The sequence below is a fragment of the Maylandia zebra genome, linkage group LG7 (genome assembly GCF_041146795.1).
Source record: "Maylandia zebra isolate NMK-2024a linkage group LG7, Mzebra_GT3a, whole genome shotgun sequence".
NCBI lineage: Eukaryota > Metazoa > Chordata > Actinopteri > Cichliformes > Cichlidae > Maylandia > Maylandia zebra.
The window spans coordinates 46621787-46643402 of NC_135173.1; the positions used below are offsets into that span (position 1 = coordinate 46621787).

At 42.2% G+C, this 21616-nt stretch overlaps 2 protein-coding genes across 2 annotated transcripts; one reads left to right on the forward strand and one right to left on the reverse strand.

The window, feature by feature from the left end:
* Nucleotides 1-1579: 1579 nt before the first annotated feature.
* mlana (melan-A) lies at nt 1580-4554 on the forward strand. Its single transcript, XM_004538061.3, has 5 exons — nt 1580-1695; nt 3139-3231; nt 3366-3462; nt 3692-3799; nt 4263-4554. Exons 2-5 carry the CDS (start codon nt 3143-3145, stop codon nt 4329-4331), a joined length of 363 nt encoding a protein of 120 aa, XP_004538118.3. The 5' UTR covers nt 1580-1695; nt 3139-3142; the 3' UTR covers nt 4332-4554.
* Nucleotides 4555-4591: 37 nt separating this feature from the next.
* Nucleotides 4592-17242, reverse strand: brd10 (bromodomain containing 10). The gene is made up of 10 exons (XM_004538060.3): nt 16386-17242; nt 15167-15869; nt 14505-14705; nt 12766-14387; nt 12613-12674; nt 12402-12491; nt 12181-12296; nt 10355-10563; nt 8123-10147; nt 4592-7279 (listed from the first exon to the last, which is right to left on the reverse strand). The coding sequence occupies exons 2-10, from the start codon at nt 15856-15858 to the stop codon at nt 5307-5309; spliced, it is 6990 nt and encodes a 2329-aa protein (XP_004538117.3). The 5' UTR covers nt 15859-15869; nt 16386-17242; the 3' UTR covers nt 4592-5306.
* Between the last annotated feature and the right edge of the window lie 4374 nt (nt 17243-21616).

Here is a 21616-nt window from a genome sequence, read left to right on the forward strand (position 1 = left end):
GAAGGGTTTTTTTTTAGCCAACCATCATTTCTTTATATTTTGTTAGGAAAATTTGATATATTTTCACCAGTTTATTGAAATATGCTAACATATATTAGGCAAAATTAATTCACCACTGGCCAAAATGCAGACCTAAACCATGACAGAGCATCCACTGTGTTTTACAGATGGCTGCAAACACTCACTATTGTACCTCTCTTCTAACCTTACATATTGATGACTATTTGAAACAAAGGTTTCACATTTGGATTCATCACTCCATGAGACCTGCTGTCACTGATTTTTCAGTCCTGTTCTTGTGTAATTTGGCATACTTCAGCCTTTTCTCCCTAGCTCACTTCTTGAATGCCTTCTTGACAGCCACCCTTCACCTGAGACCATTTCTGATGAGGTTTCAGTGAACAGTAGATGGGTCAACTGAAGGACCAGATGCATCATCAGGTCCTGTCTCAAGTCTTTGCTGGATTTTTCCCATTTCTCAAGGACATACCTTTCAAATACTGCTCATCTGCTGTAGATAGCTTTTCAGGCCGATCAATTCTTCATTTGTCCTGCACACCACACTGAGATGTGCCAAGCTTTTAGCTAAGAGCTCTTTGGGAGTCCCCTTTTTAATGCAAAAATGCTGTTTTGCGGCTGTCACACTGTGTTATCTTTGGTGTTTGTTTGGGGGTTTTTTTTAGATTCATTTGTTTTTAGAAATGAGAACAAGTTATGTGCTTTTGTGACAGGCTGCAAGTAAAAAAGTGCACAAAAAGGTACAATTTAAAATTGGTTGTCTGTAACATGTCCACACAAAATTGGTTCATTGGCATAGGTGCCTTTTTTACACTTGATGATTTGTAGGTTAAAGAAAAAAACATTCCTATTTAAATTGTTAGGTACAAAGACTAAACTAAAAATAAGTCAAAACACCTTCAGAAAACTGGAGAACTATTCTTTAAGAGTACTTCTTTGAAAATCGCAAGAAAGTCTGGAAGCAAAACATTAAAAAGAAAAAGAAAAGAGTAATAGCTCAAGACTTTTGCATAATATTGTATCTTTGCACTATAGCAGATGAAGAAATTACTTGAGCAGAAGTTTTGTTTTGTTTAGGAGCTGAGATAATCCAGGCAAATACTCCTCACAAATCTAAAACAGTGATACTGGGATCAGAAATGTTTCCTTTTGTTGTTTGTTTGTTTGTTTGTTAGACTTTATGACTGAAATTACTGTTTAGGTTTATAGTATTTATGAAATTCTTATATTACATTGTGGTAATTTGAAGGTATTTTATCTTTTATGATAAAGGCGTGATATCATTGAGATACTTAGCCTGGTATTGTATTGAATTTTTGTATTCCTTTCCTTATATCTATATAATTTCATTAGGATATTTATCAATAATAATGAAGTTGGTATACACACACAAACACACACACAGTCATATGAAAGGCCAGCAGCTGACGCCTGTAGTTTCACGAGTGGATAATAATGTTGCCGTAGGGTTTCACAGTAATTACTCCGCTTCAATGGGTTTAACCATGAGTCTCTAACCCGTGACGGTCATGAGGGGTTTTTGCCCCTCTCTGCTCTCCAGCACACTGAGTTAAGATATTTGAGGAGTGAAGAAACACAGCGCTCTGTGGACCCAATCTTTCTGAGAAGCCAAACCGACCAGAAGAGCTGCTTTCTGAATCCTTTCTCTCAAACTCGGTAAGGTAGCTGGTTTTTCTGTTTGTCTTACTTTTCTATAAAAAGAAGGCTTGTTAAAGGCATGTGGGGCATTGCGCTTTTATGAAAGGCTCAATTTGACATGACATTAATGTGAATTAAGGAAATGCTAATTAGGGTCTTCTTGATAAGGTTCATTTCACTGCACAGATGTAGGATGCTCAAAGACAACCTTAGTAGCAGTCGATTTCCATTGTATCTACATAATATATATGTGATTTGTATTGATGTGCACTTGAAGTCTGTAAGATAGCATCAGTCAACACAAAGACAGAGAGAATAGACAGATAGAAGAGATGCAGCTAAGTCCGGTGTATACACTGGACAGACACAGAGTGGAAAAAGTAAGTGGTCCAAAGCTTGGAACCCCTACACAGTTACACTTTTGTGTTATTTTAAAAGTTTTAATAATTGTATCAAGACATACTGGCTTTACATTACAGGCTATTAAAGAGTGAGGACTATCTGAACTTAATTTTACCTTATCAAGATTAGGTACAATATAATATTTTCACTTAAAAAATTTGCATGCGGGTAGATAATAATGATTTCACAGTGCAGAGCTAAGCTTTATGGCATTTAATTGTGTCCAGACTATTTGTTTGGCAGTTTATGGACCTCCCTCTGGGATAATATTAGACTACTGCAATTCATTGTATTATGGTCTAGATCAGGCCACCATCCATCGTCTTCAGATGGTTCAAACTGCAGCTGCTCGCCTGCTAACTGGTACCAAACGGAGAGAGCATATAACCCCAGTTTTAGCTTCTTTACACTGGCTTCCTGTCTCCTACAGGATCCAATTTAAACTTTTACTTTTTGTTTTTAAGTCACTTCATGCCCGAGCCCCTCCTTACCTGTCTGAGCTCCTCTCTGCCTATGCTCCAGGAAAAACCACGAGGTCTAGCTCAAAACTAATGTTGGCCATCCCACGGACTAATCTCAAATCCCGTGGTAATAGATCCTTCTCTGTAGCAGGTCCCAGACTTTGGAATAGTCTCCCCTTAAATATTAGATCTGCACAAACACTTGAGCAATTTAAATCATTACTAAAGACACATTTCTATGCCCTGGCTTTTAACACACTATGACCCAAGCATTTTGGTCTTATTTGAATTAGTTTAGTTATTGTTTTAATTCTTTTATTGTCCTATTATTGTTTTTTATTGTTATTATTGTATTACATTGTTGCTTTTTAATGCCATTTTTATATTGTTAAGCACTTTGTGCAGCATCGGCTGTTTGAAACGTGCTATATAAATAAATTTGACCTTGACCTTGACCTTAATATCAAAGCAGTACCTCACATCATAGTCCATTTTCAATTATTATATGGCTATATAGGCTACAATGGGTTTAAATAGTTAGTCATGTGAGCGTATTGTCTATTTGTTCCTTATAAAATTATCCCTTGTTGACTTTCAGCTTGATGTTGTGTAATCGTACACACGGCATGCCTCGTGGGGACTTCAACGTTTATTTTGCCAGCAGCAGGCGAGGAAACGTCAGAGCTGAGGAGTATGTGTCTATTGTCATCTTAAAATCATTGCTATTAAGCTACTGCTGTGCCCAAATTTGTATTGTTGTGAACACTTTAAAACCCATGTGCAAAGAAAAGTTTTTCTCAATTTGAATTGTGTTGTGGACCACAGGGCAGTGGGCATAGCTCTGCTGGTTGTCATCCTTGCAGCACTTCTCATCCTGGGCTGCTGGTACTTCAAGAAAAGGAGTGGCTACAAACTTATCAGAGTGAGACCATCACACTTTATAACTGATTTATGTTATTCTGATTTGTTGTTGGTGAACATCTGTAAAATGTCAAAATGAAAATTCAGTTCACCCTATTTCAAAGAGCATCATGTGTTCAGTTTGTACCCATCTTTTCCCAGCCTGTATCACTATGTTCTCATTTTGTTTCATCACAATGTTCTCATTTTGTTTCATCACAAACCCTCGTACACATTTCTGTAACTTGCAGAGCCCCAGATCAGGATCATCAGGTTATACAGGAAGCCAGTACTCGGAGGCAGGATCTCCAGCAGAAAACAAGATGGCTCTTACTGATTTTGGCAGCTTCCAATCTGTGGTGAGACAATTACTTCAGAAATAATAGCCACATATACAGGATATAGTAATGCCCCGCCCCAAAAAAAAAATCACAAATCAGTAGGTATTTCATTTAAATTTTGTGCAACCTGATATTCCACACAGAGCCTCAGAGCTTTGAAACATGATGTAGAGCACGTGAAAGCAAAAGCTGTGGATGCCTGAAGCAAGGATTATGTCACCAGACTGGAGGGAGGTATAAAAATGTTTAGTTCCCAGAGATGATGTGTGTATGGTGGAAAAGTGAAAGGAGGATCAGAGCAGCAGTCTTTCAAATATCATGTGGAATCCCGTGTGTGAAAAATTGACATTTTGCATTTGTTGTTATGACACGTCCCTAGGGAAATAAACTTTGGCTTCACTTTTCAACGCTGCATAAACATGTTATTCACATATAACTGAACTGTAGCTTTCATTTTTGTTGTTGTTCCACTTCTCTACAGGTTCCTAATGCACCTCCAGCCTATGAGAAGATTTCCTCTGGGCCTTTGCCACCTCCGTATTCCCCCTGAAGCACTGTGGCTGAAGATGGAAGAGGCAAAGAAAGACAATGAAGAAGGAACTCCAAGCTCACCTTGCTGTTTGAAAATATATAATCTTATGTCCCTAGCAATATAGTGCATTGTAGCCAAATATAGGTGAAACTACTGTATCTCCCACTTTGTAAAATTAAAAACGACAAAAATGAACACAGCTTTAATACTATAGCTTGTTTCAATAAACAGTAAAACACTATTATTGCACATTTCTGAGGATAAGAAAGCAGACACGCTTGTTTGGGACAGTTGCATTGTTTATTTCCATGCAGTATCGTCCAGAATTGTTCCATGAAAATGTACCTAGTAATTTTTTTTATTTTTTGGGGGGGAAAAAAATCTATATGGTAAAAATAAATAAATGTGACTTTAAAACATTTATATTGGCTCAAATATGTAGTACAAATTTCTCTAGTAGTTTATTTCTAAAAAGTAAAATGCCTCTTTCAAATAGTTACTAGTTGAAAATAAGGACATGACAGACTGGATGCTGATGGATTTTTCCTTTCTTTTCTTTCCAACCTGACAGACAAAAGTAGAGCAAGTTGTAATGATAAATCGTAAACAATACTGGGACTGAAATGCTAAACTGCTAAAGCTCAACTTGAAATCTATTTCATCTACCTTCCTGTTGTATCAATTGGTTATAACACTTGCAATTACTCAAGGAAGGGTCTACACATTTGAAATCAGGGCAACCTTAGTAGTGTCCCCCTCCAGAAACTCTTCACAGTATACATTTTTCACCATGTCTGACTGAGCAGGTTTACATGTAAGACAATTAAATCAGAGGATGAAACCTAATGTAGCATAAGTTTAAGTTAGGAGTCAAACTAAAGCTGAAAATGTAGTTCTTTAACCAGGATTAAAACAAGCAAAAATATGTGAACCCTGCTAAAACTAAGCAGCTGAAAAGTGGTGTCTGAGCTTTCACACTCCACTTTAATTGGTTCACTTTGTGTCTGCCGTTGAAGGCTGTAAAGAGGAATCATGTGTTTGTAGTGCTCCAGTGGAACTGTTGGTACAAATCACCAGTGCATCCCGAGGTTCAGTCAGCTCTGCTGAACTGACCGGCCGCTGAACAGTGCTCAAAACAGCCCCATCGGGACTAATGAGCATCTTGGAAGCTACACTTGTATGCAGACCCAGGGCTGAGGTCTCCACAGAGTGTTTTCCAAGTGTCTGATTGGTCAGTACAACAGGTGGATGGATGGTGGTGTTCGTTTTACTCGATGGGATTGTTTGACCTGGAGTGATTATTACAGTTGTGCTGGATGAAGATGTGGTCTCCACAGTTGCTGTTTCAAATGTGTTGACAGTGCTTCCGATGGGTGGAACAGTAGCAACAGGCAGTGCCTGCATTCTAGAGACTCCACTGATGATTGGTGGAACAGCCACAGTTGGCAAAACCTGTGTCCGTGTGCCAGCAGGCACTGTTTGCACGAGTGGGGTCTGTTTTTTGATTGATGTGTTGCTCAGCCCTGAATGCATTAAAACCTGTGGTTGAGCGGTGGTCGGTGCTGCAAATCGGACAGCTGTCTGCTGAGGCTGTATGCCTAGGGTTGTCACTGCAATCACATGCTGGGTAGGAAGAGAACCATGCAAAGCTGGTGTGTCTGCTATTACTGGTGCTACTGGCGAAGAGAGGGGTGCAGGAACTGGTATAACAGGGCTGGGTAGGGTAACAGCTGATGGCCTGGGTACTACAGGCAATGACAGAGGTCCCGACAATCTGGCCAAGGGGGGTGCTACTACAGGTGAAATGGTTGATAAACATTTTGCTTGCGTAGTGGCAGCTAGTCTGACTGTGCCCTGTGCTGATCCAAGACAAGGGGCACTTGTTAACACTGGTACAGTTGGTACACTGTCTAACCTTGCTGTAGGGGAGACCAGAGTGGATGTACCTACTGGAGGTAACGCAAAGTTACCCACGTGTGCAGTTGGCAACCTAGGAAGTGCCGATACTACATTTGTTTTACTGGGTAACAAATTTGAGCCCAGGCCAGGTGTTCCTGTTAGTTTTAGTGACAAGACATTAGGAGTGGTTGCCAGCAACGGTGGAACGACAGCAGGGGTGCTTGCCACAAAGGGAGAACTTACAGCTGTGACACCAGGCAGCCTGGCTGGGGGTTGGGGTAAAACTGGCGCCCTGGGGGCTACCATGGCATGGCTTGCACCTTGAGAAGGTACTGATGGTCCAGTGCTTGTAGGACTGGCAGGAGGCACTTGTTGTGCAGGGCTAGAGATGATAAGGACGTGGCTGCCTGGAGCCAAACCCTGGGGAGGGACTACAAAGCGTGCATTGTTGAGGAGAATTTGTGTGCCAGCAGCAAGTGGCGTAGAGGTGTTAATGACTATTCTCTGCTGGATTGTGCTGGTTGCAGAGGTGGTGAATGGGGTACAGGTGGTTGTTGCAGAGGAGAGAGGGAGTTGGGTTTTATTGCGAGCAAACTGAGATGAAGAGAAGGAGGAGGAGGAAGTGGTTTCTTCACCGATACTCCTCTGACAATCAAGAGTGAGTGTGGAAGTTCGGTCTGGCCTACTCTCCACAGTAGTAGCTGTCTGAACAGGAGTGGTGATGGACACTACGCTTCCTGGGATATTAACATCATTCTTTATCATGTTTCCCTTTGGCTGAGCAGCAGCAGTGTTTATGGATGTATAACAGCCTGTTTGTGACATCAAGGAGGATGCTGGGATTCCCTGGAGGTGAGAGCTGGTGCTGACTGATCCATGAGAGACAAGCTGGGAAGAACTAGTGATGGCATTTAAACTTGTTGCTGGGACCAGTCCAGTGGTAGTGGTGAAGGTTGTTGGACCACATGCATTTGAAACAGACCCTGGTGTGAACTTGGAAGCAGACTGTGACAGGGCATAAGTAGTCTGTCCAGTAGTTGCTTTCCCTGGTAACTGGATTTGAACACCTGGTGAAATATAAAGATGAGAAAAATATTTATTAAATTTGTGGTGGAAAAGGTTTCTTTGATTCCAGCAAATCAAGCACTACAGCGAAGTAGTCAACAATGCGAGTCCAACACATCAGTCTTTTTTCCAAGCCAAACCAACTGTGAAGATGACATCATCATATAGCCATGCTGTCTCTCTCTCTCTCTCTCACTCACTCACTCACTCACTCACTCACTCACTCGCTCACTCTCTCTGAGTAAGAAGGCAGCATGACCAAGACGTGTTGTCCTCAGTTGTTCTGCAAGATAATGCTTTCTACAGAAGACAAGAGCAGCACACATTCCTGTAATCACTATCAAAATCACAGGTAAGTCATTTATCAAACCATCTTCTCTTCTTCTTTTGCCTGCATCCTTTTAAGGCTGCCATAACGAATGATCTTCTTCCCATTCTTTCAAATCAACCCTCTCCGTGCCCTTCTTCACTGCATACATGAACCTTCTCTGTGGTCTTCCTTGTTTTCTCCTGTCCACATGGCAACTCAATCTTGAACATCCTTCGTCCAGTAAATCCACTATCCCTCCTTTGCACATGTCCAAACCATGACCTCAAGTTAATCTGTCTATCACCACTGCAACCAAGAAGGGGTTCAGAGCAGATCCCTGCTCACCAACTTCACTGCTTAAAAAGCTTCACCTGCTCTGCTACATTCGATTTACTTATATGCCAACATTGGATAGTGTGGCATTTCTCCCACTATGAGATACATGTTATACACATAAACTTTACAAAGTTTTCAAAATTGAGCCAACCCAAGACAAACAACAAATAATAATAATAATAAAAAAACAAAAACTCACCTTGGGGCAGGGTGATGTTTTTGCCCTTGGACAATGGCTCCAAGCTGATACTTCTAGCAGGTTTTCCTGGTTTTAATCCCACCTTCAGAGTCTGACTTGATAATGAAGTGGTTGCTCCCTGTCCACTTGCACACGTTGCCATCGCCGGTGCTGAAAGGCTTCCAATGACGGTGGCTGATGATGTCAATGCGGGCTGAGTGACAAACATGAGTCTTGAACTAGGACCTGGCTTCGGGGAGGAGGGTGTCCCTTTGGATGCAGCTACATTTGAGGATGAGGATGAAGATGGAGTAACCAGGATGAATTTGGTAACTTGGGATCCTTCATCTGTAGTGGTGCGTTTCATACCAGTCTTGCTGGTGGCTGCTTGGGAAAACCCTGAGCCACTTTGTAGTGGCACGGCAACACTGCTATTAGCTACTGAAGCTTGAAAATGAGAACCAGCAGCAGGTGTGTGGACTGGCTGAGAAATGTTTGTCACAACTGTAGAACCAGTTGAGCTACTGAGGCCCTGACTTACAGCAACAGCACTGGCTGTAGTTTGACTTTTTGGGCATGTTATACCACTACCAGTGGTTGCAGTGAGCATGGTATTTTTGAGAGAGGAAGGGGTTTTTAACACAGGATGGATCTGCTGCTGGGGTTGGGAAATTGTCATTGCTTGGACAACAGAAGGTGCGGTCTGAGTGGGAGCAGAAGTAGACTGTGTGGCCTTGGACAGAAGGAAGGCTTTAAACTGAGGCGAGATAGTGATGACTGGACTGGTATGTACAGAGCCAAGTGTGTTTTGGTCCGAGGATGTCTGGACCTTGACAATGCCCGTGTTGCCACATCTAGTTGTTACCAGGATTGACTGTGAGTCACGGATGCACACAGTCTTCAGCTCCTGTTTCGGGTCTGTAGGTTTCTCAGGCTCAGTACAAACTGCATTTGAAACTGCTGTGATGGAGGTTGTGTTTGGTGTGGTATCGTGTGAAGCACTAGCTTGGACACTGCATAACTGTGTCTCTTTAGATCCTGCTCTGTTTAGAGCCCCGTGTTGAAGACGAGGTGAAACCGAAGGAGAAGGGGTCTTCACTGTCCTGGCATCTTTTAGGGGCGCCACTTGTTGAACAGGAATTCTGTTTTCAGGAATCCTGAACCCAGGCACATCGGTAGACATACAAAAAGAGCTGGCCACTTTGGAAACTATTGCCTGAAAGTCTTTAGTCTGTTGTTGAGCTAAAGAGCAAGACTTTGCTTCAGTTTTATGAACGAGAAGGTTAGAAGGCAGAATCACTACTTGCTGGACAGTCTTTTCTCTAGTGTCTTGGCCCAGGACGGGCTGAACTGAGATCTTTATTGGGCTATTGTTGTCTTTCCTTACAAGGTGACCCAGTCCCTCAGGCACCTTGTACACCACTTGGACTGGATTTTTAAGTGCAGTCTGTGTTGGTTTGCCTTGTGGAGATTTAGGAAGAACTGCTGCCACAGTGGCCACTTCTGACTGCTCAGGGGCTTTTGTCTGCTGTGGTCCTCGTACCTCAATCTGTTGCTTGTTCTGTTGGGAACTGGATGGAGAACTTTGTGCTTTTGAAAGTTTGGTGTTAGCTACTGCAGTTGTAGGCAGCGAGACCAAAGACCTCTTGCTCGGTTCATCTTCACTGTTAACACCTGGGCAATCAGCAGGTCGATTCATTAAGGTCACTTTGTTTCCCACACTCTTAGCCAGCAGGGTGGGGATGGGCGTGTAGCCCTTAGGTAGTCCAATGGTTGGGTGAAGGATGGGGGATCTGGGAGGCGCTGAAGCATGGGCTGTTACCCTTTCTGCCCATGCTGAATCCCTGGATTTATTTGCTGGGTTCAGGTCAGATCTCGACTGTGACCTGGAGTCGGCATAAGCAATTATGCTGCTTACAGTCTGATCTTTTTGCCACAGACCAATTCCTTTCTCTGCACTGGCTTGAGGGTGTTTTAGGTGGTTTGGAGGTACACATGTCACCGTTTTTTCTCCAGTAGACTCAGCCTTAATGTCTCTAGTGCTTTCTGAGAAGAAAATAGAAAAGTCTATTAGAGATATATTGATTTATAAGCTTTACAATTGCCTATGAAGGTTCAATAGGCAGTGACTTTCATGTAGTACAGTCAAATAAGCTAAGAACAGTGTAAACTGACTGCACTACTGCCTACAGAATGGGGAAAATCTTACATTTCAGTAAACAAAACAACAACGTTAGATTCAAGCGCAATTACCTCCACTCCAGAGACCTCTGGGAACTCTGTTTTCCATGTCTTCCTCGTCTGATCTCCCATAATGATCTGACAGTGAAGGAACCTCCTTCCCTAAATCCCTTTCTTCATCATCATCAGATGATGATGATGATAAATTGCTCTCTTCGCGCTCAAAGTTACTGTACTCTGGGTGCTTCTTGAAATCATCAAATTCCTTCTTCAAACGAAGCCTGACAATAGAAAAACAATGAAAAAAATCAAGACTTCAGTAATGATGCTATATTACAATGAGCTGTTTAAATAAAGTTGTCATCACTATACTTTGTTCTGGACAGACGACCACCAAATGAGCAAACATACCATTAAGACCAGCAATACAAATTAAACAGAAGACAACACCAACAAAACTCAATCATGGTAAACCTTAAATTCAATTTGAATGTATTTGAATAAACACTCACTGGCCAATTTATTAATTGCAGTAGGTTAACTGCTTGTCATCATAAATGGCTAACAAGCCTATCACATGCTTCCAACTCAAAGCATTTAGGCACGTAGACTGAGACAAGATGACCTCTTGAAGTTCAAAAGGAGCATCAGCATAAAGATAAGTCAGGTAAGATTTTTCAGCACAACCCTCTCTAGGGCTTACAAAGAACAGACTAAAAAAGACAAGAGAAAATATCCAGTGAGCAGCAGCTTTCTGATTAATAATGCCTTGTTAATACCAGAAGTCAGAAAACAATTTCCAGATTACTTCAAGATGATAGAAAGGCAACAGTACCTCAAATGGCCATGCCTTACAGCCGAAGTATGAAAAAAAGCATATCTGACTGTAGGGTTTTGCGATATGACGAAATATATTCGACGACGAAATTAAAACATTTATCGTTTCATATTATACCCTACTGTTTGTTTCATGGTGTCGCAAAATACACTGTTTACAGCAATCTGTTTTCATCGTTTGGATGGTCACCGTGTGGATGCAGGCACAGAGAATACCAGCATGGCCAGTCAAGATGGGGCAGAACCAGGCAGCTCCAAACAGAAGGACCTCTGTAGCATGGACATGGTTTGGTTATGAAAAGTCTGACACAGACCAGAAAACTGTACTATTCAAATTATGCCCCACCACAGGCTCAAACACGACAAACCTCTTCTACCACCTACGCAAGAATCATGTGAAAGAGTACGGAGAGAGTTTACGGATGAGAAGCCTACAAATGATACAGGCTCACCAAAATCGACAATAGGTGATTGGAAAAACATTGCCTGATCTGACAATTATTGATTTCTGCTATAAAATATATTATTTCTTATATTATTTTCCTGACACACTTTGAGCCCCTCAGTATCAGTTGAGCATCATTTTAACACCACAGCCCACCTGAATATTATTGCAAACCATCCTTGTATGACCACAGTGATGGTGATGGTTGACAAGTGCTTTCAGAAGAATAACACACCAACTACAGAATTCAAATGATCTAACACTGGTTTCCTGAACATGACAGTGAGTTCTCTCTGTACTCAAATGCTTCCACAGTCACCAGATCTCAATCCAACAGAGCACCTGTGGGATGTGGCGGAAAGCGAGATTCACACCATGGACGTGCAACCAACAAGTGTGCAGCAACCGTGTGATGCTATTTCGTCATAACGCCCAAAATCTCTGAGCAATGTTTATAGCACCTTGTTGCCTTGTTGAAGCTGTGCGATGAAGAATTAAGGAAGCTCTAAAGACAAAAGGGGGTCAAACCTACCTACTGTTGTACCTAATAAAGTGTCCAGTGAGCTTGCATAAATATGAATGAAGAATAAATCCAATTATTGTGTAAGCGTCAAACCTGTTCCTTTGGTGTGCTTTGACAAGCTTGGGTTCCCAGGGTGAGAGCTCATTCAGTAGTCTGATTAGTGTGCTATGGAGGTCTTTCACTGCTTCTCTCCTATAGTACCACCGACCCTGCGAGTTCAAACGTGTAAAGGAAAACTTAAGTGAGTGGGCAACACTGAAATGTGAGGAAACAAACTTTTTTCCCTCTGCTTAATAAAAATGACTGTAACCTACCAATCTCTTTTTAGTGCTCTCCAGGTCATCAAGCTCATCTTCAGTCTTACCGATCAGCTCGCGTAATTCCTCGAGACTGGTGCAGACCAACTATACAAGAGGAAAAAAAGGGCACAGAAAACTGTCAAGGACTAAATCAGGTTTAAAATTAAAATAGGAAAAAACAGACTAACAAAGGAACAAGATCAGAGTGTACAGTGAATCTGACTACCTTGAATGAGGGCTCAGCTGAAAGTTCCTCTTTGATTTTCTTTGAACATTCAGGTTTTTTACCTGTCAGAAATAATTAATACACAAATGATTTTGATGTAATACTGACGGAAGCCACAGGAGCGACATCATTACCAATCTTTTTTCCCCTCACCTGTTTTATGTTTCTTTTTCTTGTCTTTTCTCTTGATTGTTGTGCCAACTTTCCGCAGTGTAGACTTGGCAGCCTCAGCTGGGGACAGCCTCATCCTGTCCACATGCGGTAGCTGCTTGTGCTCTCCTTTTACCCTCAGCAGCTGTTCCCTCCCTCGCTTTTTCTTCCGCTTTTTTTTTTTAGTCCATATTTTGTCATTCGCCCTCTCTTCAGTCGAGTTTTGAGTGCTCTCAGAAGACAGCTGTGTGGCCAGCTCTGATGGACCACAACAGAAGCCACACTCCTCAGATTTAACACTGCTAGTTTTCTTTTTACAACATTCAAAACACGAAGATCTTTGGTGTCCCTGAGTGGGACTTCCTCCCTCCATTTTGACTCCCAACGGTTTAGTTGGAGAGGCCAGATTCACAGATCGAGCTGGAGACCTGCCTGTGTAGCTGTGCTCCCCTACATTCAGACAAGGCTCTTGTGTTTCTGCTTTAATAGTGCGAACCGCACCCAGTGTCAAGCCCGGCTCCTGTTTTATTGTGATTCTCTTTGCTTGTTGCTCCACATCTAAAGTCTCTTGCTTTAAATGAATTCTTACACTACCTCCTTCACTGGGACTGATGTGTGTGTGGCGCAGTGAGTTTGTGTGTATTTTTAAGTCCAGTTTAGAGTCTTCACAAGAGTCTCCATCAGAGGACGCTAATTCAGAAATCTGCTCCAGCGACCACAACTTTAACTTTTTTTGATCTTCTTCTTTCTCGTTTTCCTTTTTGAAAACACTAAATGTCTCTCTTTTCCGTTTTCCCAAATTACCGGTCTCTACAGTGTCCATGGAGACTCCAAAACACCCCCTATCACTTTTATTGCCCTCATCCCGCATGCCATCTGACTCATCCTCCGTACCTGGCTTAAAATCAACTTTTTTCACCCATACCGAAGGAAATGGGAATGCTGGGGGTGTGCTGGGGCTCTGGCGATAGATCCTCAGGTCTGCGCCACAGAAATGTGGGAAATGTATATAGGTATTCTCCTTGCTGTCATAGCCCAAGATAGACTCCCTACATTCGTGGATGGGCTGGGCGAGCACAGCATCCTGTACATCCTTCTGTGTTTCATACACATGATCACATAGCCCCTTCAGAAGCCATACTCGCTGATAGAAGGGCAACAAGTGGAAGGGTTTCTCTTCTAAAGGGCTAACCTCCCCTAGGGTGCTAAAAAACTGGTGGCAAAGTCCCAGCTGTTCAGCGCGACCTGGCTGATCACGGGAGGCACCAATGGTTCGATACCAGCCTAAAACACGCTGCCTTAGCTCCGACTCCCATCGCCTGTAAGGCAACGTAGGCCGGCGGTGCAGTGTGGCCCTCCTCTGTGGAGGCGAGAGCAGGGAAGACATTATTTTGGAGAGGAGCAGGCTGCAACGGGGCATCAGCAAACAACGTTCCAGCTCAAAAAATATGATCTCAGGGAGGTTGAGGGCAGTCTGAGCTAGGCAGAGAAAGTGTCCTATAGCAGGGAGTTCCCAGAGGGTCTGCACAGTGTGGGGAAAAGCCAGTGAAAGCAAGCTCTGCTCCCACTCTTCCACCTCCTTAGCTGACATTTCTTCAGCCTCTTTCTTCTCAAGCTCACGTTGCCTGCAAATGCAAAGGTATAGTTGTGGTTTTAAACTCTGCTTTACTTTTGCACTAAATCATCACAAAACTCAACACGCAACGGAGACTTTTAGTCTTTCCTTTCAGCAATTCACTCACCTCTTCTCCTCCTTGGCCCTCTGTTGCTCCTCTAGCCGCAGGGTCTGCACCATGATCGACTCGTGCCCACCGACAGTGATCGTAGCAAGGCTACGAGGTGTGGATCGCCGCCGCGTGGAGGTGCCCCCCGTGCCCCGTTCCTCCTCTGCCCCAAAACGTCCTTTAGAAGTAACTGCCAAAGTTGTTTTCTCTCGCAGCGTTCTAGTTTGACAAATGGAGAAAGAAAAAAGGAAAACAAAAAGCCGGGTACACCAAAACGAATAAAGTTACTTTGTAAAACCAAATGAACATGGAGTATAATGACACTACTAATGTGATCAAACAGACAAATAATTATTTAAAATGGGATAACTGTAACATGCAAGTACATTTTGTTATTAATAAGCAAATAAATACTAAATAAGATGGTTGAGACATAATTTGCTGTCTCGTTACTTTATAAACATTACTTTTTATTATTATTATTAATTTTAGTTTAGTTTAAAATAATATAAACATTACTATTATTATAAATTACTGACTGGAAACTTGTGAAACACCAACTTGTTGAGAATCCAAGTGACAGAAAACACCTTTGGTATGATCGTGATTGCAACTTTACAATACTTTGGACATTTCTCTCCGCAGCAATCTGTTCAAGAGTGTAGTTTCATTATCTTTACCTGGACAGCAGCGTCAGCTTCTGCTCCAGCATAATTTCCAGCTTTTGTGCCTGTTTGGAGATCCAGTGGTCCACACCATGGTAGCGATAACAGTTCTCCAACATCAGTCTGAAGTCCGCAACAAACTCTGTTATGGTCTCGTATTCCTGGCTGACAAACTTCTCCTCCATCCTCCGCAAGCACATCGACTGCCTGAGCTGTGACTGCACCCGACCCTTGACCCCTCCGATACCATGCTGGGCCTCCTGGTAGCCAATGGGATAGAGGAATGGGCTGGTGATCCCTTTGTGCTTATCCAAAAGAAAGCCAGTAAATATCCTATAAGCTTGCTGGACCTCATAGTTCATGTCCTCTTCGAAGGTATTGCTGTTGGTGGAAATGCAGACTTCAGGCAGTGAGAGGTCACTGTTGGAAAACTCTGACATACCATCATTGCTCAGAGCCAGGTGGTCACCTTCTGCAGTGAGATCTCCACTGTCACCAGGGCAGCACAACGCCACCACTGTATCAACGTCACAGGTGCCATTACTGAGCCCCGCTTCTGTTATAACCAAGCCGGTGTTTTCAGCGTTGCTGCGCACCCATTTTTGACTTTGTGAAGACATGACGATGTCAGAGGCGAGCTGCTGAGGTGCGGAGTCTCGGTCAGTCACATCTGCTGTGATTTCCTCGGTCATGTCCTCCTGATCCATAGCACTGACGCCTGAAGAGGGTGACAGGTGTCACCTATGGCGACTTCTTATTTTACAAATAACACTCAGTGATGAAAGAATAGACTTGGTCAAATATACAATGCATTTATACAGCCCCCAAAAACCGCAAAAAGGGAAAACTGTAAATTAATTTGATGCCCAACATCGCTGAGCTAAGTTTGCTTTCATTTTAAGCGATGTCATGAACAGTGAACACATTATCAGAGACACATGATAAAACGCGGGGGTGTTTACCTCGTAGAATTAGCGGGGTGACTTATCTTACCCTAAATGCCCCATCTTTCAAAACTTTCCCTGCATCAGTGTCTAGCTAACTCGAAGTTAGCTGTTCACACGCTAGCGCAAAATCAAGTCAGAATAACGGTAAGCAAACAAAAGTTTGCTCTGCCTGTTCTTCAACAAAAACTAAAGGGCACCCCCTTATCGCTCCTCGCATCCTGACCACGTGCAAAATAACAACAAAACGAAGTGACCACAGACAGAATTTGGTTGGTTCAACGACATACCTCGCCGTTTTCAGCTCGGCTCCTCAGACGCACCAGGCAGGGCAAGCTTAGCAGCCACGAAGGCTTGCTAGTTCTGCTAGCTTTGCTATTGTTTCCAGCCTAGGGCCTGCAATTGCTGCGTTTGCTCTCCATGGTGAAAATGTTGCAGCGGTTACATGTCCAGGTAAAAAAGTTAAGCGGGCGTATCATGTCGCCATCGCACGGAATGATGTCAGTGACAACTGGACGGCTAACGGAGCATTAGCCGATTGTTTCAAAACGCATAACAGTTCATTGTCACTAGCTACCCAGCTAACCAGCTAGGTTTTCAACTTGACAGCTACTTTATGGCGGGTAAAAATGTACACATTCACTTCAGAGTCAAATATACACCGTGTGGCAGGTATACTATGAACGCTGAGCGCTTACAAAAAGCTAGTAACTGACTCCTCTGGGTTGTTTGAAGACAACTGAAGTGTCCATTTCGCTTCCACCCTGCGTGCCCTCGATGCAAATGTGCGCAGCTTGACGCAGCTAGCATGTTCCGTGTCACGCCGAACCGTTGTTTTGTTTTGTTTATTTCTTACGAGGGGGGGTAAAGGCGGGCACACACATACATTACACACACTCGATGCTGTATCATTGAGCTTTTTAAAAGTATGTCTCTTATCGTCGTGCAAAATGCGAACGCGCTGAGACACTTATCATTACACAAATTAATACACGCGTAAAAATCCACCAACTGATAAAGCCACAATGCACAGAATGACACTGTTTAAAGTTCATTTACACTTAAGGGCTTAAGCGCCTTAAAATAAGTTAGATGAGATATAAAAGAATGTTCGTGTACGACGTAAAGTTCTGCAACGCACACGTCTCACGTTTGGCCGGTAGATGTCGCTAGAGATCAATGTACGGCAGATGAGCGTCACACGCCTGTGATTAGAGTAAATTTCCCTTCTTTTAATCTCTCAGGTCGTCCCTTAACCTCTTTATTAATTACCCCAAATCACATTGTGGCTATACTTGTAATTAGAGTGTGATTTAGCACAACATGTAATACAACTCATAGGTTTACATTAACAAAGCACGTGACATGGAGCCGCAGTAAAATGAGCAACTCTGACAACGAGGAGGTCTCCTGCTGGGACAACTGTTAATTAAGCAATTATGCCACCAGGGAACCGTGCTGCACAGAGACTTCAGCGCAGCTAAAAGGTGGGTTTTCAGTCCAGTATGGGCCCTCATTTTGGCGCAAAATAATGGATGATTATGAGTTATATGACACTTAAGAAATACATTAAGAAAATCCGACTAATATATAAAGCACAAAATACGAAAATATGTGTACTTTCTCCAGTAAATCGTAAAAGGGATATCCAGAAGGTTGGAAATACTGAAGATGGTCAAGAAATTGCTTCCATATGTCTGCAGCATAGTTGCGATACTATGACTGCATTTTAAGTGCCCCGCATGCTTTTGTAGAACATAATGCATGTATTTGATCCCATGTGTCATTAAGTGAAAATATAAATGAAAAAAGAAGAGCAATTGGTTTCCTTGCTGGAGCAAGAGCAGCATCTTTCTCAAAGTGATGCAGCTGTAGGCCTTCTTGTGAGAAGGTGGAAGGTTTGACTAAAATTCAATACTGTGAAAAACTCTTGAGTCACCCTTATTTCTTTATATTTTTAAGATGAAACTTAGAATAGGTGCCAAAGTTAACTGGTACATATGCAAACATTAATGGAAATTCAGTATGCAAGACAAAAACAGTTGATACAATTCTAAAGAGCTTGAAAGTCAGTATTTTCGTATGACCACCTTTGTTCTTCAGCACAGCAAGAAGCTTTCTTGTCATTTCTTTAAATATTCTTCAGGAATAGTTCTCTAGATTTTTTGAAGACATCTAAAACTCTGTTCTGTCAAGATGGTCCCACTGCTTCAATAATGTTAAAGTCTGGCCTCTGGGGAGGCCAATCTATGACTGATATCGTACCACTGTTTGTTTTTCCAAATATGCTTTTACTGCATTGCTAGTCTGTTTGAGATCATTGTTATGCTCTTGTCAGTCAGTCTTTCTAGACAATATTGTATTGTGGATCAAAATCTGATGGTACTTTTCTGGCTTAATAAATCCATATTAACAAGATCCCCCAAGACCACTGACTGAACTGTGGGCCCAAACACGATAGAACCTCTGCTGTGTTTTAGGTCTTTCCTAATATTGACAACAATTTAAACCACAAATGTCAAATTTGGATTCATCACTCCATGAAACCTGTTGCCACTGACTTTCAGTGCAGTTATTGTGTAATTTGGCATACCTCATCCTTTTCTCCCTGTTTTCCTTATGTAAGAATCATTTCTTGACAGCCACCCTTCCACTGAAAAAATTTCTGATGAAACTTTGGCAAACATGGATCAATTGAAGAGCAAAATGTATACTGCACTGCACAAAGTCTGTGCAGGCCAGTCAAGTTCTTCCAGAACTCGCTCATCTCTGTCTTTATGGACCTTGCTTTGTGTGCAACACGAAGAGGCCATCTTCAAACTGTTCTGTCGGCATTGTTTTGGCACAATGCAGAGAGACAAGTACCGCTCTCCTGGCAACTGCCAAACCCAGACTTTTCCATCGGCATGCCAGATGAAGAACCAGGATTTGTCACCCCAGAACATACTGAACAAAAAGAACACACTGTTCTTGAGCCAATCTGAAGGCCATGTGAAGTTTGGAGCTCTGACTCTGCAGAAAGTTGTTGACCTCTGTGCACTATATGCCTCAACATGCACTGACCCCGCTCTGTGATTTTTCATGGCCTACCACGTCATGACTCAGTTGCTGTAGTTCCCAATTGCTTCCGCTTTGTTACATTACCACTAACAGTTGTCTGTGAAATATTCAGATAGAGGAAATTTCATGACTGGACTTGTTGCACAGGTGGCGTCCTATCACAGTGCCATGCTGGAATTCACTGAGCTCTTGAGAGCGACCCATTCTTTCACAAGAAACAGTAGAAGCAGTCTGCATGCCTACGTGCTTCATTATATACACCCGTGACCGTGGAAGTGATTGGAACACCTGAACTCAATGATTTGGATGAGTGAATACTTTTGGGAATTGAATGTATCTCTCAGGTCCTGTGTCAGGTCTTTGCTGGATTTTTTCCCGTTTTTATGGACATGACTTTCATATACTGCTTACCCGCTTTAGATAGTTTCTCACACCTGCTACATCTTCTTTTGTCCTGCACACCATGCTGAGATATGTCAAATTTTCAGCTAATAGCACTCTGGCAAACCCCTTGTTGGTGCAAAAATATAAATTTATGTCTGTCAAGCTGTGCTGTCTTTAGTATTTGTTAATACTTACTAAAAAAGTACAAACAAATGGTGTGTTTTTGTGATAGTCTCCTAGTAACAAAGTGCCTAAAAATTTAAAAAGGGTTCTTTGGTAAGTTGTCTGTTATGTGTAGACACAACACTGGTTCAGCCCTTAAACTAGGCTCAGTATATATAGGGCCTTGGTGGTCGGCACACTGAACGGCATCCAGAGGACGGTCTGTTTATTCAGCCTCACCTCTGGTGCCGGTGCCCACTTCTCAATTTTAAATCGCACATAGACATTGAGGGTTCCTGGGAGGGGCCGAGCTGTCACCAGCTGAAATCAAGAGAGGGTTGTTGGGACCGTACCTCTCTTTTAAATGCACTCAAGAACAGCACCCATCAAGACCACACATGAGCGGAGTGAGGCATGGAGTCTTCTCACACCCACTTCTCTGTTTGCCGTCTGGGGCAGGGGGCTGGGAAGAGGAACTGGCCGTCTGGTTGGGGTCTGGGCTTCAGGTCTCTGGGCCTGGGTCTGCTCTGGCTTAGCCAGCTGCTGATGGAACCTGTGGGCTCATCACCGGCTGCTGAGTGACCCCCGTTCCAGGGCTCTCCTCACCTTTTTTCTAGGCGTTTGCCCCTGCAGTGGTCCTGCAGACACACGCAGGTGCGCACACAATATTGTATGCTGCTCAATAAAATTTAATATTTCTTATTTACTGTTAGCAATGCATATGTTGGTTGTTGCTGTGGTTTCCAAACTGTGTTTTTGCTTGTTTTTTTTCAGCAGGTGGTGAAGCAGATTTTCAGTGTTTTTTCTCTCTCTATCCCTCTTCTTCTCTATTTTCTCTCCCTTTCCTCTGTTAACTTTCTCCCCCCCACTTCTCTTTCTTCTTCTTTTTCTTTTCTGTCCCCCGGTCTTGTCTGGTCTGATTGTAAAAACTCAAAATAAAAACAAACAAACAAACAATATATTTATTAAGCTTTATATTACAGAACAAGCAAACGATAATCGTACAGTTAACATAAGATTTACATTAAACAACATAGTCCCCAAAATAAACAAATATAGATAAAAATAAAATAAAATAAAACCAAATCAAGCATGGGTAAAACAAACAAAACAAGAGCAAATAATAAATACAAAAAAAATACAAAACAACTCAGCACCAAGTATCATTTTCTAAGTTAATTCCCTTCATAATGTCTCAGAAACTCAATTAAAGGTAACCATATTTCTTCAAATATACTCCCTTTGCTCTGACAATATGAGTAAGTCGTTCCAAATCAACACTTGATGCCATCTCCTTCACCCAATCTAATAAAAATCTAATAAAATATGACTATCAAATGGACCAGTATAGCAAAAGCTATAATGGTCCACTTGGAAATATAAATATGTTGGACATCAGTTGTGACTGCTAAAAAAGAAAGAAAAAGAAAACAAAATTAGGCTAAGTTTTTAATTTTTAGATTGGTGTTAAGTGGTTTACTGGGTCATTATAGTTAAATTAAAAAAAATAGAGAGGTAATATGCTAAAATTCTATTACAGCCTGCCCGATGTGGTATTGATGAGCATACTTCTTGAGACTTTGGCTGTCTAAAAATCTTTGAGTAAACTGTTTTCAAAAAGTTCAGTGTTTTTATGGTAATATCTGCACTGATTTGCCCAAATCTTTTCTCTGATATATGCCCTCCATACACCAAAAAAGAAAAAGATGAAAACAAACTATGAAACTAACTAAAACAAAACCTTTTGAATAAAAACTAAACTGAATTTAAAAAAAAAAAAGTCAAAACAACCTACAAACACATCCCTATGAAAATGGTCAGGTACAAGGAGTGGACTGAAAATGAGTGGAAAAAGCACCGAGTGGCCTCAAGAAAGACCTCTAGACAGCCTGAAGAACTCTTTGCAGTATGGCTC